Source organism: Aricia agestis, chromosome 2 (genome assembly GCF_905147365.1).
Source record: "Aricia agestis chromosome 2, ilAriAges1.1, whole genome shotgun sequence".
NCBI classification, from domain to species: Eukaryota; Metazoa; Arthropoda; class Insecta; order Lepidoptera; family Lycaenidae; genus Aricia; species Aricia agestis.
The window spans coordinates 21671173-21698716 of NC_056407.1; the positions used below are offsets into that span (position 1 = coordinate 21671173).

Sequence of the window (27544 nt, forward strand, 5' to 3'; positions counted from 1 at the left end):
AACGTTGTCCCCTGTTTCCTCCCTGGATAATACTAGTAGGGTTATAATTTTTTTCCTGGATATCTACGGCCACTAATACAATGTCCCTATGTTTTCTTTTTTTTCATAATTTAATTATTAAATAAGATATGAACGTTCAAAAACCAAAAAAAATGGCCGGATTTTCCACTGTGTTCAAACGTCCAGAAAACAGATTTGGCTAGATTATACAAAAAAAGCAAAACATAGGAACACAGCTCAAGCCTTTTTTTAATCTTTTATGAAAAAAGTACTTAAATCGGTTAAGTTTTGGAGAAGGAATCAGGGGACAACGAATCGTTGATTTTCTGGATTTTCTGCAGTTGTCTCTATCGCGTTCTGCGGTATAGGCTTGAGGTAAGGGAGACAGCTATAGATATTACACGTACTTTTTTTTCATTTCTCTAGCCGCTGTTGTATCCTCTTAAGCGCTTCTTCCACTTATCCTAGCTAGGACGTCCTAGCTAGGATAAGTGGAATAAGCGCTTTACTTAGATCAAAATTATTAAAATGTTTAGGATCTCTCTGTATTTCTGTCAGCAACATTTCGATAAACGTGGCCTTTATAAATTCGTGCTTTCGCTGTTCATTTGTTTTGTTATTTATCATTACTCTTTATAAAATTTTTACCTTACTCATCATTTGTTTTGTTGTTTGTAATGACTTATGTAAAAATCGTTTTTTTCCACTCCATATTTTTGTTGTTAGTTCTCTTTATAAAATTGTTCCTTTGCTTTTCGTTGGTTTTTGTCGTCCTTTCTGTTAAAGATCTTTTCACTTACAAGTGTTCGAGATGATCTGTCAATATGTTGAGGTGTATGAAGGTCTTTGTCCGTACGAACAATGCAAACAAAGACGGTTGCTATCGCGATGTCAGTGAACGCGTGACGTCACACCAGCTGATACGAATGTAGGCCGCGCCAAAATACGGAAACATGTAAAAGTTTTATTTACATACGAGCTTCTGCCCGCGGCTTCGCTCGTGTTAAAAAGTATTATTATATACAAACTTTCATCCCCTATTTGAACCCCTAGGGGTTGGAATTTATCAAAATCCTTTCTTAGCGGATGCCTACGTTATAACATCTACCTGCATGCCAAATTTCAGCCCGATCCGTCCAGTGGTTTGGGCTGTGCGTTGATAGATCACTATGTCAATCAGTCAGTCACCTTTGAGTTTTATATATATAGATTAAAGATTAATTTTATTATTATTGTTCTGAATTAAATGTAAATAAGTGCTACAAAATCTAATGACACTACGCAATAAAAATATACATTTTGGACGATTGTTTTTATGTAGACAATAATTGAACTGTCCATGGGAGACGGTAGTTGCTTTCCATCAGGTGACCCGTTTGCTCGTTTGCCCCTAATTTCATAAAAAACAATTGGTACTGAGCGTGACAAGGACACGTTTTACACATTTTGTATAAAATCAAGTTTTGATGTGTAAAACGTTAATTTGTATTATACTATACTCGGCGAAACATGGTGGTAGCGGTCATCGACCTTTTTAGTCTAAGCGCTAAACGAAAAATGCTCGCACTGTATTTAAAAATACCCAGGTTCTGGGCCAGGGGGGGGGGGGGGGCAAATCAGATTTTTTATAAGCTGGGGGGGGGGGCAGCTGCCCCCTCGGTACGCCCATGCTATACATAGACACAAAATATCTAAGTCCTTGGGATATCGCAGTCACTCTCAGAGAACGCATAACAAGTCACAATACAGTATAATGCATAATTGATCGCAAAATACATATTGATCAAATATTTTTTTTATAAAATAAGGGGGCTAACGAGCAAACGGGTCACTTGATGGAAAGCAACTACCGTCGCCCATGGACACTCGCAACTTATGAAGAGCTGCAAGTGATTTGCTGGCCTTTTCTCTTTTTGAAGGTTAGCAGGCTCTACAGGTCCGGAAATACTGCTTATGACAGTTCGTTCGAGAGTACACCATTTCGTTCCAGTTTCGTACTACTAATATAATATTATATTCTGTGCCAAAGTTCAAGTTACTTATGTATGGCCAAACTTTTTCATAATTACTTACTTAATGTAGATTTTGACATAAAGCTCCATATTACATACATTACTGTCAGACTCTCGATTATGTACATTAAAGTTAAATAATCATTACTTAAATCATATACATCACTTTATAAAAACATCGTTAAGTCATTTCGTAATAGACGATAAGGAAAACAAAAATGTCGTGTTGTTTTTTGCTCGTGGTAATGATAGAACAGACAACAAAGTGAGGTATAACAATAAGTAATAATTGTTCGCGTGGCTGTGTAATGTCTATAAATTAATGATACGTCTTATTACATTTCAAGAATAAATCAGTATCAATATGCTGACTGATTATTATTATAGTACTAGACGTTCCGCGCGGCGTCGGCCGCATAAATTAGTAATTTTACGGAAACCGTACATTTTCCCGCAATAATATCCTATGTCCCTTCACGTGGCTTACTCTACATCTGTGCTAAATAACTTAGAAATTCATCCAGTAGTTCGCGAGATAAACGCCTTCAAATAATTTTTCTGGTTTTTTCCACATTTTCCTCTGTTTCTTCGCTTCTATTGGTCTTAGAGGGATAATTTATAGCCTTCCTCGATAAGTAGGCTATCTAACACTGAAAGAATTTTTCAAATCGGACCAGTAGTTCCTGAGATTAGCGCGTTCAAACAAACAAACAAACTCTTCCGCTTTATAATATTATAAGTAACTAGCTGTTGCCCGCGACTTCGTCCGCGTGGACTTTAGTTTATAGTTGTTCCCGTACATCGATTGAGTCGTTTACGCACAAATCAGAAAATCATATTGTGTGGGAACCGCACATTTTAGTCTTAGCGTGATAAAATATAGCCTATAGCCTTCCTCGATAAATGAGCTGTCTAACACTGAAAGAATTTTTCAAATCGGACCAGTAGTTCCTGAGATTAGCGCGTTCAAACAAACAAACAAACTCTTCCGCTTTATAATATTATAAGTAACTAGCTGTTGCCCGCGACTTCGTCCGCGTGGACTTTAGTTTATAGTTGTTCCCGTACATCGATTGAGTCGTTTACGCACAAATCAGAAAATCATATTGTGTGGGAACCGCACATTTTAGTCTTAGCGTGATAAAATATAGCCTATAGCCTTCCTCGATAAATGAGCTGTCTAACACTGAAAGAATTTTTCAAATCGGACCAGTAGTTCCTGAGATTAGCGCGTTCAAACAAACAAACAAACAAACAAACAAACACCCAAACAAACTCTTCCCAATTATAATATTAGTATAGATAAGTATAGATCAGTGGGTATATTTTGATATTGATTTATTCTTAACTACATACATCCATCCATCAGGTGACCCGTTTGCCCCCTTATTTTATAAACAAAAAAAAGACAAAGTTATTTTAAAGTAAGAGAAAGTGCATTTCAGGTGATAAAGTAGATAAGTTATTACAAGGTTTGTTCAAATTATAAGGGAAAAAATTAGTAATGTCCATTAAAATAAAATAAAATAAATAAAATATCTTTTTATTCAAAATAGGTATCATGATACACTTTTTGAAAGTCGAACGAAGAAACTACGTTGCCTACCACCGGTTTGGGAACTACCCCGCCGAGAAAAACAGGCGTAAGAAACTCGCATTTTCGCACATTGTCCGTACAATACAAAATGTTAGTTATCGTGTTCTTCAACTCACGTCTTCAATTATTATAAGGGCCTAGGGCCGAAATCACGGTCGTTACCAAAGGTGTTTCTATAAACCAAGTGCTTCTAAGTGTACAGAGTTCACCAGAGCTGACAGAGCAAACTTTTTTTTGGATTTGTAAAAGCAAGCGCTCCAGCGTCTAGAATGTGTCTAGTAGTAGCGCTGCTACTTTCCCAGTGAACTATAATATAAGGGGACTCATTCACACCCTAAAGTATTATCACTTTGTTTTGTCACACCCTGTATAGTTATGGTTTTGGTTATGATATTTCACGACACAAATATTATGTGTTATATTCGCATTTATAACTTAGACAAATTATACAAAAATGTAAATATTCAGCTTTATCGAGTTGCGCAAGTGATAACCATTGTTGCTCGTAAGTGGGTCAATTACAAAATACTATTTGATACTAACTTAGGTCATTCCATTCCTGTTATAAAATTAATGTATGTACCTATAACTTATAGAAAAGTTAGAGAAGAATTGCAATATTGGAATTTAAAATTTTGGAGATTTTTTGGAAAACTTTAATTGTTATGTAGTTTACTAACTTAGATCATTCCTGTCATAAAATTAACTGAAATTAATATACAGTAACTTATATAGAAAAGTAAGAGAAGAATTGCAATATTGAGAGGAGCATGAGATTTTTGGGAAAACATGAATACTTCCACAGTGCGTTTTTCGCATAACTTTCTGCCGCGCACTGTAAAACTCTGGAACGAACTGTCACCAGCAGTATTTCCGGACCTAAACGACCTGCAAACCTTCAAGAAAAGAGCGTATTCCCTCTTAAAAGGCCGGCAACGCACCTGCAGCTCTTCTGATGTTGCGAGTGTCCATGGGCGACGGCAGTTGCTTACCATCAGGTGACTTGTTTGCTCGTTTGCTACGCCTGCTGCGGTCGTCTGTAATGGTGGTTAATATAACGTATAGCCGATAAAAATAGCGCGCTAGTTCTTCGCAACGAATAGCGCGCGCTATAAATCTATGCGTAAGACGCTACGTTATAACGTACCGCGCGGTCACTGACCTAGCGCGGCGCCGCCCGCGCTGCCGATCGCGCGCGGTTTCGTTCGATCGTTGTCGTGTCGTTTCGTTGTCAAATCGGGTGAATTCGGCTGTCATTGCATTTGCAGTGTTGCATTGCGAGATAAGTAAATTATTATGGGTAAATTATTATAATATTATAATCATGACTTCCATGTGAACGTATTTTTTCTAAATCTGGATACGTTACTAGTGAGTAGTGACAGAAGAAATCGTTTGTCGTCGACAGAAGTGGCGCAAATAATATTTTTAAATGTAAATAAAATGTAACAAAAACTGACATTGCAAAAAAAGATGTAAGTAAAAATATGTACATACATATTATGTAGTACAAAAAAAGAAAAAAAAAAACATTTAAAACCTTTTTAAATAATAAAATTGTATAATATATACTACCTAACCCTAACATAAACCTAAACCAATTTATGTACATGGTACATATTATAATATAATGAACTTTGAAATACGCCTATAATTTTACTAATCATGTTTGTTCAAATATAATATCAATACAAAATTAATATTTGCAACATAATATATAATTAACCAAATAATGCATTATTAAATTAACGATTATATTATTCTAAATATGTAACAAACACGTTATATTATATTATTAACTCACCCACCGCGTTATAATTATTGTAGACGCTACGCATCATCATATTATTTTTTGATATAACATAAAGAAAGAATTTCAATAACGTCGGTAACTTTACAACGCGTCCAGAATCGAGATTTCATTCGATATAGCGTAGCGTCAAAATTAGCGCGCTCGAAACTCGTTAGAACGTAGGTAGCGTCAAAACTAGCGCGCTTGAAATTCGTTAGAACGTAGCGTCAAAACTAGCGCGCTTGAAATAATCGAGATTGCATTCCATATAACGTAGCGTCAAAACTAGCGCGCTTGAAATTCGTTAGAATGTAGCGTCAAAACTAGCGCGCTTGAAATTCGTTAGAACGTAGCGTGAAAACTAGCGCGCTTGAAATTCGTTATAAGTTATAACGACGTTATAACTTATAACGTAGCGTCAAAACTAGCGCGTTTGAAATTCGTTATAACGTAGCGTCAAAGCAAGTGCGCTTGAAAGAATCGGGATTTCATTCGTTATAACGTAGCGTCAAAACTAGCGCGCTTGAAAAATGTAGCATATTCCATATAGCGTGTTACGAAAATATAGCCGTTAGGAACACCACTGGTCGTCTGCCATGGTGGTCCCCTCCTCGGATTACTCGCCCCAGAGGCACTTGAAAACCTACTAGATGTATTTTTAATCATAATAAATTAATTATCGCGTATGGAACATAAAATAATATTTTTGTTTTTGTGGAGTATGAAAATATTTACATATGAACTTCTTGCTTCACATTACGTTATGGCACTTCCTGTGTTATTTAAAATATATTATAATGTTTGTTATAAATAATTCATATATTGTATGATTAATCATTATTGATTATGCAGTTCAGGAAAAATATCTACGGATGCAGTGGCAAAAATTAAGAAGGCTAAACGATATTATGTTGTAGAGCACTGACAAGTAGATTGCTTATACTTATTAAATATTTATAGTTTGTACTAAAGAATATAATACTTAATTGACTTTTTTTATAATTTCTAAGCAATCTCGATAAAATGAAAGTTCTACAATGTAGTCTAAAAAACGTCGAACGGGATTAAATTGTTCAAAACTCAAAAAATCTTGATGATTAAAAATAACGTCGGGGAAATTTACACTTTTAGTTATATTATAATCTATACGTAACTTTAAATCTATGGCGCAATTGAACTTGGGTTCTAGGAGGAAGAATTCCCACACCGGTTTAGGTGACGGTGGCCGGTTTTATTGAAATTTCATGCCAGTTACGTAGGAATAATTTTATAGTGCCCAAGTGTGTGAGCAGTACATAAGAGCACTCTCTATTCCTATATGTACTCTCATAACCCAGTGGGACGGAAGACCGACACGACTGGTGAGAGATCAGGAGCAGGACCGACTTTGTACATGCCAGGTTGAAGATAAACTGTATATTTATACTGTGCTGTATAATGTATATTGCGCATAAATTGGTACTACTAATATATTATATTCTGTGGCATTAACTTAATACACCTAGCGGAATAGAGAAACAAAGACCTGAGCAAGCGAGATGTCACTATCAGTAACACAGCATGGTAAAAAGAGACAACCCAACATTAATCCATTCTATACGATCTAAAGATTATTTTAAAATATATTTGATCGAAAAAAATGATTCATGCAGAATTTTACGGTCGGATCTTAGGATAATTTTCAATCATGCTTGTGTAAGTGTATACGTACACATATTTTTACACACAGGGTAAACGAATTTCGGCTTCAGTTGACAGCTCGAGATTGTTGCTCTATTCCGCTAGGTATAATATTGCGTGCTAGGATTAGTTGCTAATGGCGCTTGTCGCTACCGTATTACTATACATAGTATATGCTGCTGTATTACTATACAGCATAATTAATTCTCGTGACTCGTCTTCGATGTGGTAGTGACGTACACAGTACACACAGATGACACCTGCTATTTGTGAGTTTTTTATGAGGTTTTTTACCATATCTTGACTTTGACCTTTGACGCCTCATAAAAGCAGCTGTTTTCGTAATCTTCAAATCTTCCTCGTATTTTGAGTCGTCAAAAGTACGTCTGCGTCATAGAGCCATCAAGTAATTAAATTATTCGAAGCTGTTAAAAACGGTAACACATCAAAAGGTTAATAATTAGAGATGTATCGACTATTCGGTAAAGCCGACTATCCGGCCACTTTCCTATTCGGCGACTAGTCAGCGAATAGTCGGCAAAAAGCGCCGACTATCCGGCTTTTTATTAATTATTATTGAAATAACATATTATTGAAATTACATTTTAAAAAATTGTATCTATATTTTGATTTAATGGTTCTAAGATACGGATTGTTCTATTAGTAGGACAATGTTACTCTTAAATTATTTAACTATTAACCTATCAATATACAAAAAAACAGCTGGTTAAAGTTGGTTTCAGGCTGCAGTCTTGCAAATTTTAATTGAGCACGAAGACATTGGGGACGAAGAGCTGTTTTAACGCTTGATTTACCTAACATTATCCACATTTATGAACTTAAAACTTACTTATATTATACGCAATAATAATATTTAGTGTTATTTCATTAGTTAGTGTTAGTTTGTCCAATAAAATATATACAAAAATGCGCAAATAATTCGCAGCGAGTGATTTTTTTTTTTATGAGATAAGGGGGCAAACGAGCAAACGGGTCACCTGATGGAAAGCAACTTCAGTCGCCCATGGACACTCGCAGCATCAGAAGAGCTGCAGGTGCGTTGCCGGCCTTTTAAGAGGGAATAGGGAAGGGTAGGGATGGGAAGGGAAGGGAATAGGGTAGGGTAGGGAATAGGGGATTGGGCCTCCGGTAAACTCACTCACTCGGCGAAACACAGCGCAAGCGCTGTTTCACGCCGGTTTTTTGTGAGAACGTGGTATTTCTCCGGTCGAGCCGGCCCATTCGTGCCGAAGCATGGCTCTCCCACGTATAAATTTTGCAAGACTGCAGCCTTAAGCCTGGGATTTTTCACAGGATAGTTGCCTTTCCGAAAAATGTCTAAGCACTATTAGCAGTGACTTTCTGCGCGAACGACTTTGCGTTGAGCCTAGTTATAGCCATGCATGTTTTAGCACTTCAGAAAACGAAGTATACATAATAACAATTCGTAAGTTCGTCGTGTATTGGAATTAACTCGCGATATAATTAGCCCTACTGACAAACAGATAAGAGCGGTGACGCGCGAAAAGGTTATCGCCGCCATTGAGGAAATCCACCCCGCGAGAGGGCAGCGGGTCGCGGATACTGATCTAATCGTGTTACAAGGTGATGTTTACCAGAAGGTTTGCCAATAATTAGGCAGAATTAAATAAGTGTCGGTATCACAGATAAGATAATTTACGAAGTCTTTTTGATCATATGGGTCAATTCACACCGCAACGCGACGCGTAGGTCGATTTCTAAAGTAAGGATTTGACAGATTTGCAAGACGTCTCATGCAAATCTATTCAGTACAAATGCATCTGTCTACGCGTCGCGTTGTGGTCTGAATTGACCCATATGTAATGCGACTAGTCTATAGGTTTTAGTGTTCTTTACGTTGAAAATATGCGGAATTTAAAATCTTTTGTAAAGTCGATTAAAAGCAAAATACATTGGGAGGTTTCACTTACAAAAAAGTGCGGTAATCGCCACATGCGTTTAATTAGCTTAATTAAATTAAGTATTAATTATGTTTGCCTCTCAAAAAGTTGCTCCACATATCACTATAGGGCAAATTATCGACTATTTTCCTTAAAATAATAATAATTATTATGTCACGTAAATACTCGTACTCGAGTACCGACAATTTCTCTTATCCTCTTTCTCTAATTAAACTGTGTCCTCAGAAAGCGCTACGCCGTCGTCCTCTCTATCTTGAAGTTTTTTTTTGTAGTATTTTGCAAGTGAATTCGACTCTACATTACTCTTCATTAAGGTGACGCCACGTTAAAGTAAAAAACCGTGTTGGATTATAATATGTTTTAGATTGCTTGTTTTCAAAACAAGAAATGGAACAGCAAGAAATGGAAAGGGCGTAAGCGACAAAATGGTTTTTGTCGCGTAATTTCAAAACCATAAATATATTTCATAATAAGCTATGGGCAAATTAAAGTGTATGCTTGAACCAATCTATGTACAAAGTTTGTAAACTTAAATCACTCTCCTCTGTTGGCAAAATTAGAATCCGTTTTTTTACAGAAGTCTTTTTGATTGATTATTCTGTGTTTTTTTTTTATGAAATAAGGGGGTAAACGAGCAAACGGGTCACCTGATGGAAAGCAACTTCCGTCGCCCATGGACACTCGCAGCATCAGAAGAGCTGCATGTGCGTTGCCGGCCTTTTAAGAGGGAATAGGGTAATAGGGGAGGGTAGGGAAGGGAAGGGATAGGAGAGGGTAGGAAAGGGAATAGGGTAGGGGATTGGGCCTCCGGTAAACTCATTCACTCGGCGAAACACAGCGCGAGCGCTGTTTCACGCCGGTTTTCTGTGAGAACGTGGTATTTATCCGGTCGAGCCGGCCCATTCGTGCCGAAGCATGGCTCTCCCACGTGTAAAGTAAATCCTGTGTTATAAAAGTTGGCCAATCATGTTATGCTATGGGTAATTCAAACACCTATGTATGACATGATAATACTGACAATGAACTTTAATTTCTTAGCTTCAGTCATTGCTGAGAAAAATCGATATCGCTACAGCCAAATTATCAAGGCGTCGCCATAAATGTTTGAATATATTGCAGAGTGCATACTTTTCATTAAATTAAAGTTTTGTTATGATCTATCAAGTACAGCAATGAAACATAATATTTTGTTTTCTTATCATTACTAACCTAAACCCATTTTTCAGGTTCAAAGCAGATCCTCCATAGCGTGAATGGTCGGTTCCGGCCGAAGCAGCTGATCGCCATCATGGGTCCGTCCGGCGCCGGCAAGTCTACGCTGCTGGACGTCCTGTCCGGCTACCGGAACACCGGCGTCGGTGGAGCCATCTTCATCAACGGACGGGGGAGAGTCATGAGTGAGTAGGAGTTCTTGAAGATGTAAAGCATCATGGTATACGGTGCCATGGTGCTTCTTACAACCTTGATTACTTTCGAAGAACAATAATTATTATAATTCAGAATAATAATTATTATTACAGTATCTGTACTTTACAATAATTCAACAGTATACTTTGGGAGCTATACGCGTATAGTTTTATTACTGCGTTTATAGTCGACTGTAATTTTATTACCTGATGTTATTATACTGTACTCGGCGAATCATGGCGGTAGCGGTCATTGACTCCCTGACAAAAACTTGTCATTTTCTATACAAAGGAGCGATTTACAACATCTGACAATTCATTGTCAATCGCGGTTTATATAGAAAATGACAAGTTTTTGACAGGGAGTCAATGATCGCTTCCGACATGTTTCACCGAGTACAGTATAGTGCTACACATTTTAGTACCTACTTGAGAACGCCATGAATATCCTTTACATATTTTATTGCCAAAGTTATAGGTTTATAATATTGTAGACTAACGAAGTATAAATTGTAAAGAGATTATTTATGGATTTTCTCAAGATGTAAAATTTCTAACCGATCTGGTAGCGCAAAAACTTTATAACATACTTGACATTAATTCTAAACATCCTTGATCCGTGATAAGCATATTAACATTAATTGCTAATTAAAATCAATAAAATGTAAATCATCATTATTATTATTAATAATAATAGTGGTGCTGGGCAAAGGTCTCCCCTCTTTCCTTCCACACGTCTCTATCCTTCACTTTGTTTGACCACTATTTATCTCACTCTACAGCGTTTAGTTCGTCGCGCCACCTTTTCTTGGCTCTGCCCACGCTCTGCCCCTATTTCGCCGACCGGTCGATATATGCCACTCCGTGACATATATCGACCGGCGCCCGCTTCGGGTGACGTGCCCTGACCAGCCTGCCTAGCATACGCCAACGAGATATCTCATTCTACATGTTTTCTCGATGTCTGATGGTTTGTCTCTTCATCTCTATTGACCCTAGCATGACAAACGTTATTTCTCGCGTACATCTATCATCGAAATAACACATTTTTATAGAGGTTTGTCGAGATAATGTCGAGGTTTTGACATTATGAGACGAGTAGTTTTTAATCGAGAGTGAGATATCTCGTTGGCGTATGCTAGGCAGGCTGGGCCCTGATTCACAATGCGCAATTCGACTCGGGTTCGGAGACTTCATCGCACGACATCCCATAAACGCGCACACGCCAGGAATTGACCAATGACCGCACGGTAAAGTTTCCGAATCCGTATCGAACGGAAAATGTCGGGAAAAAAAAAAGCCCTGCAGTTCCACTTTAAAACTAGCCGCTTTTCTGCTCATGTCCACTAGCTTCTTTTTGGAGTGCAAACCACATGTTACCTTTATATTTTCAGAGAGATTTAAGAAGATGTCGTGTTACATCCAGCAGGATGATAGACTGCAGGGTCTATTGACTGTCAGCGAGAACATGAGTTTGGCTGCCGACCTCAAACTACCCACATCAATGAACAAATACGAGAAGGAAGAGAGGGTAGGTGAAAAATTATTCCTGGACCTATAGGCTAAGCCAACTTCTGGCTAAGGTTAAAAGGGACTGTGAAGTGTGTAGAGGCTGAATATTGGTTAAACTATCATTTATAAAGTATTTGCTAATATTAATATTGCTCTAAAGTGTGATTCACGTCTGTAGATTGTAAGAGTCAGTCACACCGAACATACCGATCTCTATGCATCTCTACGTTTTATGCACATGATTATAGAGTTACTATCCCGTTTTGATGTGATCTGACTTTAGCAGAAGGATAGGCCTTGCTTCCTGACAAATCATCATCATATCTAAAATAGACGAAGCAATTTTGACTCTCGACTAGCTGCTGTCGTGACAAGGTAAGCTTACGTCTTGTTACCTTCACTCTATAACTGTCTCTTTTCAACATTCTTTATCTATCCTCCGAATTCTCTACAGCTGTCTCTTTCTAACATGCCTTCACCCTCATTCTAGATAGAAGAAATCCTGACGAACCTCGGTCTGTACGAGCACATGAACACGCGCGCGGCACAGCTCTCCGGCGGCCAGAGGAAGAGGCTCTCTATAGCCTTGGAGCTGATCAACAATCCCCTCATCATGTTCCTCGACGAGCCCACCACGTGAGTACGCCACTGAATGGGCGCTTGTTTGAGACACGACTTAGGATAGGCTATGTCTGTGTCCGTCTTGTAAGTATGTCTGTCTTTGTCGTGTCTCATTAAAGCCTAACTTATTACCAAACTAGATGACGCCCGCAACTCGGTTGCGCCAAAAGTTGACGACCTCTGTGGCTCAGTTGGTGGGCTGCTGGTAGCTCAAGCCGGGAGTCGCGGGTTCAAATCGCGCCGACTGAACATAAAGTTTTCAAAGTTCCTGGGTCATGGATGTGTATTAAATATGTGTATCATATAATAAAAATCTTAAATGTAGTATAAAAGTGTTAAATATATTTCCGTTGTCTGGTACCCGTAACACAAGTCCCTCAGGTACTTAGCATGGGGCCAGACTGACGTGGTGTGAAGATATTATTATTTTAAAAAAAAGTTATCCCGGAACCCAAAGTGTTTCCATACCAAATTTCAGCAAAATCGGTTCAGCAGTTTGGGCGTGAAGAGGTAACAGACAGACAGACACACTTTCGCATTTATAATATTAGTATGGATACCACAGCTGTTATATTATAACAGTATAATATTATAATATAGCAATTAACATTTTCATACAAATGCACAGGGCTCAGGCGTATATGCACAAGCAGGCACATTCAATTGTATAAACAAAAATATTATGAGGTATTCTGTACGGTACGTAAATATTATGTTTTAAGTAATGGACAAAAATTATTTTCATAACTAAGTATTTAATTTTAGAATTGCTTACAACGAACCTTACCATTAAAACATAAAAATTCAACATTTTATCATCTAAGATATTATCTTAAATGGATTTATTTAGTTGGCATTTAAAGTTGCAATTTTATTATAGTTATAATTCGCAGAATAATCATTTCGAATAAACAGCATGTTATTAACACCTAGGGGCAACGAGGCGGAGATCACGATAAATAAATATTTATTTGTTCCCTAGTAATTGTTATTATCATCGTTATAATCATTTAAAGCTGATCGCACATTGTGTTGATAAAGGTGCGATCACCTTTAGTGCTTCAAATTTTATAGTTTTCTGTTAAATATTTTTATGGCACTTCTCAAAAGTGTGGAAAATTGTAACCGCAATATAAATATACAAATAATATTATACAAGACGTGTTTACTGTTTATGTGTGTGTACGCCATGTTCAGGAAGATGAGTACTGTTTATGGATGCTGTACTGAAACCGAAGATATAATATTACTGTGTATTATTTATATTGTACAGTATCTATGAATAGTTAATAATAAGTAATAACTATCGATGGAAGTATGGATTTCCATTCATACGTCTCATTATTATAAATGCGAAACTGTGTATCTGTCTGTCTGTCTGTTACCTCTTCACGCCTAAATCACTGAACTGATTTTTCATAAAGGTACATAGATACTTTGAAGTAAAGGACATAGGACAACTCCGTTGCGTCAAAATTCGCGGGCAACATATAGTAATATTATAAAGCACTAGATGACACCTGCAAATATTTTTTCGGGATAAAAATATATTATATATATATATAATATATATATATAATATATTATACTATACCTATGTCCATTCCCGGGAGTCAGGACTAAAAGTGTCGTCATACCCAGCAAAATCCTTTTGGCGGTTTAGGCGTGAAAAGGTAACAAACAAACAGACTTTTGCCTCTATATTCTTAGGGTTGATTCAAACCGCAACGCGACGCGTAGATGCATTTCTTAATTTATATGTTGAAATCTGTCAAATCGCGTTGCGGTCTGAATTGACCCTTATTATGAAGTATGATGTCAAATTCTATCTAGATAGTAGATACTAAGGCAGAGTAGACAGAATGATAGAGTATGCCGACTTAGAACTGATGTTGAAATTTTTAAATTTGACGTATTATGACGAAAATCGTCGCTAGGGTTGTTAACTTGTTACCTACGAATTTAAAACTATGACATATTCGCTGGACGTGTTCCTCTTTGGTCGTATTGTTGTTTGTGTTTTGGCACATGTGATTAAAATTGTCAGAATCCAATTTTGAAATCTTTATTTTAAATATTTAAAAATAAATTATATCAGCCAGCGCGAGGCACATTCCGTTCATAATCCTAGTGAAACCCGACGAATTTGACAGATATTGAAACCTGTCCGTTTCTTTGCAGTCGAACTACTGGTCCTTATTTCTATTGTGACTAAGGGCTCTGGGATTTTACATAGTTGCGAAACATCGCGTAGGTCGCTGCATTTCCGTTCAGTGTTTTTAAACTTTGTACTGTGAATGGTGATTCACATTATGTTATGGAATGTTGCAATAATAAATTATAATCCTACTGTTCTTTGGACTTTGATATGCTTAGTACGGACTACTCGTCAACAACATAAAGTGATAGCAATAAAATAAATTAAAAACAGTGATTAAGGCTCAATTCAGACCACAACGCGACGAGGCGAGGCGAGGCGCGGCGCGACCTAAATTTGTATGGATTTGACACATGTCGTCAGCGTAAAACGTCTTGCGAATCTGTCAAATCCATACTAATTTAGAAATGCATCTACGCGTCGCATTGCGGTCTGAAGCAACCCTTAGTGTCAAGTCGTAACTTATGATTTATGAATTTTGCCAGAGATAGAGTTAATATACCGACAGATAGTTAGAGTTAGTCGTTAGAACACATTTTAAAACGCATTTTGGATGCTTGTTAAGTAAAGCAATGCTAGAGGATTGCCTTAAAAGGTAGACCTTTTATAAGATTCTCATAAAATATTGATAGGAAAAAATTATAAAGCATACTTACTCGGTGTTTGCTATAATCAACTCATAACTTACCTGTGACTGTAATGTAGAGTTCTGAAAATACTTGTAACGAGTACGCCGTCGTGCCCCTATTATGCTTTAAAAAATCCTACTGTAAGGAATAATAGAAGTGTATAACTATTAACCTACCAATATACAAAAATCAGCTGGTTAGGGTTCCGTTTTAGGGTACAGTAGTCAACCAAGTTTTGTTGATTACAGAACCCTAAAACGGAACCGTAACCAGCTGTTTTTTTGTATATTGGTAGGTATAAATAAAACAATCCATATTTTAAGTCTATAAATAAAACAATCCATATTTTAAGTCCATCAAGTCAAAGTATGAAATCCTTTCTTTCTCTGTTAGCTACCACTTTCGAGATTTTTCGAAAATAAAAACGTTTTTCGTCTTATCAAAATGTACTCACAAAAAATTAGCTTGTACTCACAAAAAATAGCTTAACACAAAAAAAATGTTCTAGGGCTCCCGTACTATAAACTTGTATTTTATTTTAACGTTGGTAGTGGCGGCTGAAAAGGAAGATCTTCCGACCGAGCGAGATAGCATGCTCGGTCAGGCCGAAGCCCACTGACGTCATTTCAGACGTTGTATATATCTTGCCGTTCTCCGAAACTTCGATAGCGCGATGCAGGAATGTTAGGCCAATTGTGGGTACCGCCACATTAAGAAAAGGAAAAAAAACGAAACAAAATCGTTGTTATGTTTCAAATGACTATAAGTACGCAGAAATGAACTTGGCGTCTACTTTTATATAGTTTATTTACAACGAATTGCTTAGTTCACTAAGGCATAATCCTGCACGTTTCCTGCACGTTTTTTGCAGTATACGTCTTAACGCATAAATAGTGGTGCATACAATCTGGATAGAACCATTCACACGTCGATTGTTCTGCACGCTTTTTTTTATTGACTCACCAACTACCGAATGTTTGTTAAACTTTCACAATGTTATCATTCCAGAGGTCTAGACAGCTCCTCGTGCACCCAGGTGGTGCAGCTGTGCCGGAACCTGGCGCACCAGGGTCGCACCATCCTTTGTACTGTCCACCAGCCATCCGCCACGCTCTTCGCCATGTTTGACCAGGTATTCCATTTTTGAAAATTCCATTTCTCAGTAGTTTTGATGTGACGTAAAATAGCGATAGTACATAATAGCATTAAATATGAAATAGAACATTTTATTTGACTAATTAATCTATATTCTTCTACTTCAAAGTACTGTTCATATATCCGTGTACCGGTTTAAGGGGCAATTCAGACCGCAACGCAACGAATAGATGCATTTCTAAAGTATGGATTTGACAGATTTGCGACACGTCTCAGTGTCTAAACAGGCCGAAAAAACGCGGCTGAAGTTCCGTATGATTACGACTGCATGTATTTTAAATTACCGATGACACACCATGCCGAAATTACGTCGCGTTAAATTGTATGCGTTTGACACTGCTGACGTAATCATGCGGAACTTCGGCCGCGTAACTTCGGCATGGTGTGTGTAGACACTCAAGCTCACGAAATCTGTCAATTCAGTACAAATTTAGAAATGCAATCTACGCGTCCCATTGCGGTCTGAATTGACCCTTAGTCGACGGTTCATAAGACCAAGCCAGCAAGTAAGAATTAGTTATGTGCCCAAGTGTTTTTTACCAACTCCATCTTAACAAATTTGGAAACAACATATTTAATGTGGTTTCGTGGAAGGAGCTCAAACCCTTGACGTCGAATTCAGGCACAAAAGGCTCAGACACTCAACCACGGAGGCGTCGTCATCCATACTATAAACTATTTGTTTTACATGGAGTTTTTTAACTAATTTAGGTAACTTAATTTCGCAGGTGTACGTGTTATCTGCCGGCCGCTGTCTCTACCAAGGGACTACCAGGAATGTTGTTCCGTATCTGGAACAGGCGGGCATACCGTGCCCTATTTACCACAATCCTGCCGATTATAGTAAGTATTTTGTAACCAGGGGGGTGAGCTAAAATCTTTTTGTTTGAAAATGTATGGAATTGACATAAGACGAGTCGAACGTTAACGTCTTATTAACGAACGGTTATGTCAATTCCATACATTTTCATCGGCGATTCTATAACGAAGCGAAAACGAAAAGAATTTGGCTCACCTCCTGTGTTTTCCTTATTATTATTTATCGTTATCTTTTGCCTTTATTATATGTGTACATAATACGGTCTCCACACGTTGGTCCATGATGGACAAAATATACAGAGTTCGAACGTATTGAGGAGCGTAATATTCGAGTTTAATTTTCCTTAATCGACATCGATTGTGCATACTGTAGACAGGTGCATAATACTGGTTTGTTCTTCATGGCTTTGCATCATGGGCGAACTTACAGATTGGCCTCATTGTCCTTCCTTCCATCCTTTAATGCATATAAAAAACTTAAATAAATAGTTTGAGTTATAAGGAAGGTTGGTCGTTCAAAATCATCAACCAATAAATTTTATGCTTCTGTTTTGTTATCAACGACCTTGGATGTCTAGTGACAAGCAATAAGCAAGAAAATCAAATTGTTTGCTTTAGAATTTAGACAAAGAATTTATAGAAACCTTTAATGATACGCTCTACTTACCCTGCACAGAATACTCTCAATATAATATTTTAAGTCACAAATTATGCTGCAACGTGTTTGCTAAAACTAGAAAGACATTCAATAAGCGAAACAATAAAACTTCATAATAATAACTAGATGACGTCCACAACTCCGTTGCGCCAAAACTCGTTTATCGCGTACCGTACATTTTTCCGGGATAAAAAGTATCCTATGTCCTTTCCCGGGACTCAAAGTATCTTCATGCCAAATTTCAGCAAAATCGGTCCAGCGGTTTGGGCGTGAAGAGGTAACAGACAGACAGACACACTTTCGCATTTATAATATTAGTATGCATATATGAGCTCAGTTACTGATAATCTTCAAATTGCAACAAAAACCAACAACCTTAAGGATACACCTCGACTGCTTTATTTCTGATAATGCGCGTGTAATAAATTGGATCTATCTATGTAATGTATCTGTAGCATCGAGGATTACGTAGACATCAAAATGATCTTGCATTTTTGTATTTCATGAAACCACCTCACGTGTATATAGCATGGTCACAGATAGCATGGTAGACTTCAAAATGATTAAGCAATTTTTGTACTTAGTTCTTAAAACTAACTTTTAAGCCGTAACTTTAAGCAATAACTATCAAGTTCTTGATTCCAATTTCAGTAACTATCATTTTTTTTCGAGCTAGGCATGGCGTTGACTGTCATAGTAGTTATGTTAACCCTAATTATATGAACATCTTGCTTCTTAACAAATAATGTAGATAGCGGGTTATCTTTAACAAATTTCCTCTCTTTTATGACAGTAATCGAGCTAGCCTGCGGGGAGTACGGCGACGACAAAATGGAGGTTCTAACGACAAAGATCGAGAACGGCAAAGCGTTAGAATGGTTCGACGATCCGGAGACGATACCGACGATGGAGGAACTGAGAAAGCAGTACCCGCTGACGTCGCTGAAGGACCAAGATGGCGGCTCCGGGAGTGAGGAGACGTCGCAGTCCAACCAGCGCTCCGTGCTCATCAAACGAGGGTTCATGAAAGCGAAGCGGGATCCGGTAAGTTTACAAGACTTTAGTTAAATAGCGGTGATTAACCCATCAATATCCCCAAGCGACACCCGGCTGTCGCATAACAATCTATTGTGTCTGCGATTCCCACGATTAAGGTACAAAAGTTAATATAAAATGTTAGTATGAAATTCTGCGCCTCGTATCGCCATTTTTATTGGTGAAATAGGTAATGTAAAGGGAAATTAAGTTTAACTAAAATGTGTAATTAAGCTAGCTGATGTTCAGAGAATAATATAAAAAAAATATGTCTTTTAAGATTCAACAACTAGCAGTTTAGAATCTCTATGTATGATCTAGTAATGACTAGTTTAATTCAATAGTACATCCTAACTACAAGCACCTATTACGGCTGTTTTAAACTTGGACTTTAATTAACATGCAATAAACAAGTAATTGGTTTCTCGTTTATGGAATCAAAGTTCGTACAAACTTGTTACTTCTTAATCAATATCAATTGAATAAGACATATTGGTTAAGATTATTTCCTTTAGTGCATTTAAAAAATATTTAAAAAGGAAATTGATACGATTACGATCCTTGCCATGTGTGACAGGAATTGAAAGTCGGGACCACGTCGGGACCGACCTACAGCAACTTGTGGTCAGTCTATGGCCAGTCTTAAACATAAAATTTTGACATATTTTAAATCATGTCATATAATTTAATTCATGTCAAAGCAATGATATTCTATGTTACTAATTGTGTCAAAGTGTGACAAAAATAATTATAATTTTTGTCACACTTTTCTTGACTTGAAGTTAAGTATAAATTGCTACCAGTCTAATCTTAGTCTTAGTCACAGTCGGAAAAGAAACCAAAACCCTGCTTTATCTTCCAGACGATGACCCACCTGCGTCTGATGGTGAACGTGGTAGTGGGCATAATGCTGGGCGCGCTGTTCATCAACGCCGGCAACGAGGGCTCCCGAGTGCTGGAGAACTACAACTTGCTGTTCGCCATACTCATGCACCACATGATGTCGCCCATGATGCTCACTATACTCACCTGTAAGTCACCAACGTATATGATGCTCACTATAGTCACCTGCAGTAAGTCACCAACGTCATTTTAACTAAGAAACTGACTTCAAACGGTATTTGCTTTCATAATTATCATCATCAGCCTATTACCTCCCTTAATGATCGCCACTCTAACATTTTCTGTCAATGGCGAAGTATCTTCTTTTCAACAAAATGTTTTTTTTTTAATTTCTGACATAAATTCTTAGTCTAAGTCAATTGCACTATTATAAACCCTACTACATTACCTATAATTTTAAATAAGTAATTTTAAATGTATTTTCATTTATACATATTATAAAACAAAGTCGCTTTTTTTTCTCTCATGTCCCTTTGTTCCCTTTAAACTACGCAACGGATTTTAATGATTCTTTCAGTGTTAGATAGCCCTCACGCTAAGACTAATAGGAGAATGTGGAAAAACGGGGGAAATTATTTGAAAGGGCTTATCTCGCGAACTACTGGAGTAATTTTTATGTTATTTGGCACAGATAAGAAGTAGACCACGTGAAGGATCATCATAGGCTATCGAATTTAATCATTTTTTCAGTGGCTATATATTTTATACCCGTGCGACGCCGGGGCGGGTCGCTAGTTTCTTTATAAAAAGGATATATTTATGGAGGAAAATTCTTGAGTAGTTTTGGCCCCAGAGTCCAGTAACTACGCAGCGGTTTTCATAAGAGCTAATGATAGATTAGCTGGATTAGTAGAATTAGATTTGATAATAGTAGACAAGATGTTTATCCCTTTTTAAAGAAAAATACAAACTAGCTTAAGCTTTTCCGTTGAGAAACTATAATTTTGTTTAAGAGAATTTTCTCTATTATAAAGCGTCCACTGCTGAAACTTTTACAATAATTGACTTCCGTTGTTTTCAGTCCCCTCCGAGATGTCAATACTCCTGAAGGAACACTTTAACCGCTGGTACTCGCTGGGCTCCTACTATATATCGATCACTCTAGTCGATCTACCCATATCGGTATGTACCATTGTATTTTTTTTTTGTTTCTTTTTGTCCGACGGGAGGACTTTAGAGCCCTGATGTCACTGCGACCCAAATGCACTTATTGTGACTCATTTGCATTAGAGTACATTCCCGAAGTAAGAAGCTACAAACGTGCTATTTGTAGCGCTCTATGCACCTGTTTCTGCTCGTTGTAGAGTCAAGTCAGGACAGTCAAGGCAAATTTAAAGAGGTGTCCATGTATTAAAGAATTGCTAATGCACCATCTCATTTACCTTACCGATGTTTTTTTCTATTCCAGATAGTATCATGCGCAATATTCAGCGTCATAGTGTATCTCATGTCGTCGCAGCCGCTAGACGCGGCGCGTTTCGCCATGTTTTTCGCCATCTCGCTCTACACCGTCCTTGTCGCACAGAGCTTCGGACTGATGATTGGTGCTGTGTTCGATGTCGTTGTGAGTATTGCTATTGAAAAACCCTTTGTTACCCATTTGGAAACGTTCCAGAAAATCACCCGTAAATACAAGATAGTTATGGCTTTTATGTAAAGGCAATATTATCTAGACGCTAGATGTGTAAGTACCATCGAGGAAATTGATTCCTAGGCAGTTGACAGACCAACGTTATTTGGTCGAATACTTATGTCAATTCAATGTTAATTGTGATCTGTCGGCTGGGTTTGACGTAACGTGACCAAACTACTTATGTCCCCGATTTGCATAGGAATCAACTTCTCTGATAGTACATAAGACATACTCTCAATGAAAAATTAAATCAATCTGACAGAAAATAGAGTTGAAAATGAAGGCTAGGCAAGCTCAGAAACTATAGTTCTTATTGATAATCGAGCCTGGATATGCCATTTCATTGCCTACACAATATTTTCGAATATCATAAAACTTTTTCAGAAAATCGTATTAAAAAAACCGGCCAAGTGAGTCTCGGGCCACGCGCAATATAGGGTTCCGTAGTACCGCTAGTTTTGTTTTTTTGTATGGTCAATGAATGTACATTTATTTAAACGTATTTTACACTTACTAACAACATCATTTCAGTTACTTTAAAAGGAATTTGAACGTTGTACTTCTCCGAATTTACATTTTTATTAGTTGATCGACTATTACTCAATAACTTATGAAGTCTTCTTAGCCGTGATAGTTTTCCTTTTAAATTCAGCATATTTCCTACTCCCGTGAATTTATTCACATTTCCAGAAGCAACCGTTTACCTGGTAGAAGGGACTAAGTACACTGGACTCTAACGATTTTTTACACTTTAAAACTTAATATTTCACAAACAGATCCCTAAATCGTAAAATGATCTATGAATAGTGAATACTCATAATATTTTTAAGAAACCTATCCAACGACACCCCACACGATGGGGTGGACGCGAAAAAAAATTCCATCCCCGCTTCATATGTAAAATGAAAGGTACTTACCATGAAAAACTGGTATTTTGGCAAAAGAAACCTTTTGCCAAAATACCAGCTAATACCTTTAACGACGCTTTTATCTCGGTAACATTATAACATTTATATTCCAGAACGGCACATTCGTGGGTCCCGTTTTATCGGTACCCATGATGATGTTCGCGGGCTTCGGTGTGACTCTGCGCGACCTGCCGCCGTACCTGGCCTGGGGTTCCTACGTGTCCTACCTGCGGTACGGCCTGGAGGGCTACATCGCGGCTATCTACGGCCTGGACAGGCCCATGTTGGCCTGTAATGATGATGAATACTGCCATTATAGGTGAGTGATATGCACTTTAAACCATCAGGGAAATATGAAAATTGCTATAATATTATGGGAAATATATTTTGGTTGGGTAATGTTAAGGTGACATCCCTCGACTGAATTATGTACTAATATGAATTTTATCTCACAATGCATAAGCACTTGCACATTATATTGGAGCCATAGTTCATGTTTGTAACATTTACCATATACTTAAGTGCCGAAGCATGGGAGAGTCATGCTTCGGCACGAATGGGCCGGCTCGACCGGATAAATACCACGTTCTCACAGAAAACCGGCATGAAACAGCGCTTGCGCTGTGTTTCGCCGAGTGAGTGAGTTTACCGGAGGCCCAATCCCCTACCCTATTCCGTTTCCTATCCTCTCCTATTCCCTTCCCTTCCCTACCCTCCCCTATTACCCTATTCCCTCTTAAAAGGCCGGCAACGCACATGCAGCTCTTCTGATGCTTCAGGTGACCCGTTTGCTCGTTTGCCCCTTATTTCTTAAAAAAAAGTCCAAGTCAAAATAAGACAATGAAAGTCCAGTGAATAAAAAAAACAATTATTATTAGAATTATAAAATCAGGATTTAGCGACAAAATTTTAACTGCCGGGAAAAAATGAGTAGTTAGGAAGTAAAACTTCGCGATTTCCGCACGATTAACATTATCTCGACACCTCGCAACAGATACTAACAAAATATCGTCCTACAGGTACCCCCGCACGTTCCTGACCGACATCGCGATGTCCCCCCACAACTTCTGGTGGGACATCCTGGCGCTGACCGTCACTCTCCTGGTGCTGCGGACGGCCGCCTTCCTCCTCCTCAAGTGGAAGATCACCGCCGTGCGATAACTTCACTTCGCATAGTTCGTGCTGACTTCGGGCCGTAGTCAAAATGCATTAGCAGCATTTGCCAGTTACTATAGTGAAGTAAGATGTCAAAAATGTATGGGATTCACCAGCAGTATTTCCGGACGTAAAGTAAAACTCCAAGAGCGTATTCCCTCTTAAAAGGCCGGCAACGCACCTGCAGCTCTTCTAATGTTGCGAGTGTCCATGGGCGACGGGAGTTGTTTCTCTTCAGGCGACCCGTTTGCTCCTTTGACTCTTTATTTTATTTAAAAAAAAAACCATCGCAAGTGCCATGACGAGCTTGTACTGCAATGCATTTTGACTAAGAACTCAGTTGGTGCTACTGCGATTGCCAAGATACCAAAAGCTAGGGATTAGTTTTGTTGATAGATAGATAGGTGCAAAGTTAGAGTGAGAAGTTAAACCTTTTACTAATAAAAATATTTATACAGCGAATAACTATACAAGGTCTGTTGTCTTCGTATGGCACATCAAAAAAATCTAATAACAGACAACGACAAAAACACTAGTGGACCAAGAACGTGCGTACATATTTTTTTTAGTGGGAGGATTTTAAAAATAAATTGTTGGAGTATTTGACGTGAGTTTTGTACCAAATTGGATGTTAGTTATTTAAATATTAGTGCTTAAAATATATTCCTTAGTGGATAGTTCAGTCGTTGAGCCTTCTGTGATAGAAAATTATAAAGATAAAAGGATTCAATTTTACGTGTTGGGGTTACGCGCTTAGATAAAAGTGTGGCATATCCCTCATAATTATTATGCAAAATTTCTAAAACCGGTATTTTTATTGTTATATATTTATATATACGTATGTCTAACTTTACTAGCAACTGAAAACACACTGCAGTCGGCAGCTAATAATTAAAACGACTTATTATTATTGTTTTTAACCCTGGTAAACTTAGTATGTGCGATCATCCCAAATTTTTAGACTACTAATCTTATGTGAGCAGCCTATTTTATAAGTATTTCCATTTAGGTTATTAGGTTTTAGGTGTTAGTCTTTGATATATACTTTTACCCATTACGAGTATAACGTACTATGTGCTTAATATCATGGCTACTATAAAATTTTAAGTAAGTACTTTTAACGAAAAGTACAATTATATTTTGATTGCTTATTTAGATATCATTGCCATTAAAATGTATGTCTACTAATGTTGATATTTGATATTATTATAGCTTTAATCTAAAGTCTTTAGATGAAGCATGTATAATGCTGGGCGACTTAGGATCAGCTCACACTGTTTCTACCGAAACAAAAATCTACATTACTGTATGACATATCGTCTTCTGTAGTTTCGGTGTAAGCTGACTCTAAAATATAATTATTCATAGTTCCTTTTGTGTATGATGATTTGTTTATAATTTTAAATAATGGACGAATGTTACTTACTAGGCAGTTGAGGGGTTTTAGTGTTCAAAATATTAGTCATTTTTTAATGTTTTAAGTATAAGAAAGCAGCTTGTGAAGTAAACAAATATTTTAAGCTTAAATTTTAAGCCAAGCTTAATCTATGATTTCCAAGCTGCTTGCCAAACATGTGCAATTGTGCAGGCCTCTTTCAAGACTGAAAGAGGCACAAGACTTCATATAAAATTTCAGTTCTTAAGAAATTCTGTGCCTTGATATTTTGTGTATATTATAAGTTTGTCAGGTGAGGTCAACAAGTGAGTGCATCCCCTACATACAGGGTAATTTAGTACCTACCAGTAATGTAGGAGTAGTGTACACAAGTTTTTGTGTTAGATTTAATTACGATTTAAATAAATTATAATATACTATACGAACAACAAGACAAAAAGGTGTTTTTTATTTAAAATTGAGATTGTTTGTGACTTTATATAGTAATCGATATATTTATAAAAAAATGTTTAATACACAGAAGTTAACAAGGCAGTTCGTTCCAAGGAAACTCTATTACAGCGAGTGCCAAGTTAATTTGTGTCTGTTGTGTATCCTATGCCTAATCTCTAAGGTTGTCGGAAAAGTTGACAGAAGTTTATCTATTCGGGAGCGTTTTGATTGGTCGGTATTTTGACGTTTGCAAATTAAGCAAAAGCGCTAGAGAATGGACAAACTTATGTAAAAAAAACCTTAGAAGCCGGGCTTTAGTCGGTTATATTTATCGTATATATCATAAACTGCAGGGTCATAGAAAATTGTAGCATTTAACCATAAACGATTGCTCAAGTAAATTATAACAAGGTGTATAGAATGGTTTCGTAGGTTTTTACATTTTATGAGTACATTGAGGTACTGTATTTATACTTTTGAAAGACAATTTTTAAATAAAAAGAAATATAATTACTTAGATTTGGTATTTTATTTTATAGAGCCCAAAATTTTAGACGGAAAGCCACCAACAGACAACTTATAAAGTATCCCCATAAATCCGAACCAGCAAAATTTACTAAAGCTTTATAATAATTTGCCTCCGCCACAGACATAGATCAAGATAGATGCCGCATGTCGCTCCATTTGTATGAAAACGAGCGTGCCACTTTTCTATAGCTACTGTGACGTACTGATGATAAGAAAAGTGCCCATTATCTAGGCCAACGTTTCTTTTTGAATTTCTACAGCTCAATACGGCACTTTTAGGCATTTAGGCATCATAATATTAATACGCGAACGAAAAACTTTGTAACCCTTTTTACGAAAAATGGGGAAACGTAGGTGCATGAAATTTTGCACAGTTATAGTTTATATGGTGAAGGAGTGTATCGAACTAATCTTATTTTGAAATTATGCTTTTATCATACATTTTTTTAACAAATAAAACATTACACACACTACAACACACACACATGAGAAATGACAGATTTTTGAGTGACAAGCCTATACATATGAATTATACTCTTTTATTTATGGTTGAAGTCTGTTGACAACAAGTTGACAAATTGAAAATGGATTATTGTTTTTTTTATTGAATCTAAGATACTATTAGACAATTCTTACACGGCCAGTCTGAGATCAGCTAAGTCCCAGAGACAAGAGTTGAAAAAAAATTTATAAAAGGATAAAGTCAATATTTTTTTCAAAATACAGGTAGTAGTCCTAATGTCGTTGAAACTAAGGTCGAATTTCGACCACTGGGCGATCTCTAGTTTTTAAAATTCCGATTGACGTCCGATTCCGATAGCAGACTAAAGAACAGACTTTCGAAAGGCGAGCATTGCTCGTCGTTTGGGAGCGCGATATGGCACGCGAAGTACATACACATGCGGTATCTATCACGATATATGTCTGTGGCCTCAGCATTTTTGTAGCAGCATTCGATTAGCACGCGGCAACCGTATACGCTGCTGAAATTTTTGCGGGTCATAGTTTAATAACAGACCACAATACTATAGGCTATAGCTCGACAAGGCTTTAAGCGCCTGATACACGGTTTAAAACGGCGGTTTAAAACTGAAGTTTGAAACCGTGTATCAGGCGCTTTAAATGAACGTGGGTGACATTGATGGGAGCGCTGCTGGTAAAGGAGAACTGTAAAACACATATCAAAAATACGTTTTTGTATTATAGAAGCGTTTAGTTCCTTTTCTCGCCACGTTCATATAAAGCCTTGTCGAACTGTATATAGTATGCTAAGGCATATCTGACAGATAATGTAACAGACAGAAAAATTACAAAATAGACGCGATCAATAGCTTTAGTGCATTTGTAACAGACAGAAAAATGACAAAATAGACGCGACATAACCGAATAGCTTTAGCTAAACGTATAAATGCTCCATTACAGTCTATTATATCGGCCGCACTCAGAGACATTATGAGCTTGTTCAGACAAAGCAGGAACCGCGCGGTTTGGACCCGTGCGATTTAACAGTTAAAACGCACGGGTCCAAACGGTGCGAGCAGTTAAAATTGAACCGCTCGCAGCTTATTTCAA

General features: G+C 37.4%; 1 protein-coding gene across 1 annotated transcript in view; it reads left to right on the plus strand.

The window, feature by feature from the left end:
- The window catches only part of LOC121739629 (ATP-binding cassette sub-family G member 4), a 35114-nt gene extending 11362 nt beyond the window's left edge, over positions 1-23752 (plus strand). Inside the window, exons 2-12 of the mRNA XM_042132135.1 lie at positions 10251-10421; positions 11825-11961; positions 12433-12578; positions 16359-16482; positions 17234-17348; positions 18776-19026; positions 19880-20048; positions 20942-21042; positions 21329-21484; positions 22575-22780; positions 23481-23752. Of these exons, the coding sequence (XP_041988069.1) occupies positions 10251-10421; positions 11825-11961; positions 12433-12578; positions 16359-16482; positions 17234-17348; positions 18776-19026; positions 19880-20048; positions 20942-21042; positions 21329-21484; positions 22575-22780; positions 23481-23622 (1718 nt within the window). The 3' untranslated portion in view covers positions 23623-23752. The remainder of the gene's footprint in view (positions 1-10250; positions 10422-11824; positions 11962-12432; positions 12579-16358; positions 16483-17233; positions 17349-18775; positions 19027-19879; positions 20049-20941; positions 21043-21328; positions 21485-22574; positions 22781-23480) is intronic.
- Positions 23753-27544: the final 3792 nt, after the last annotated feature.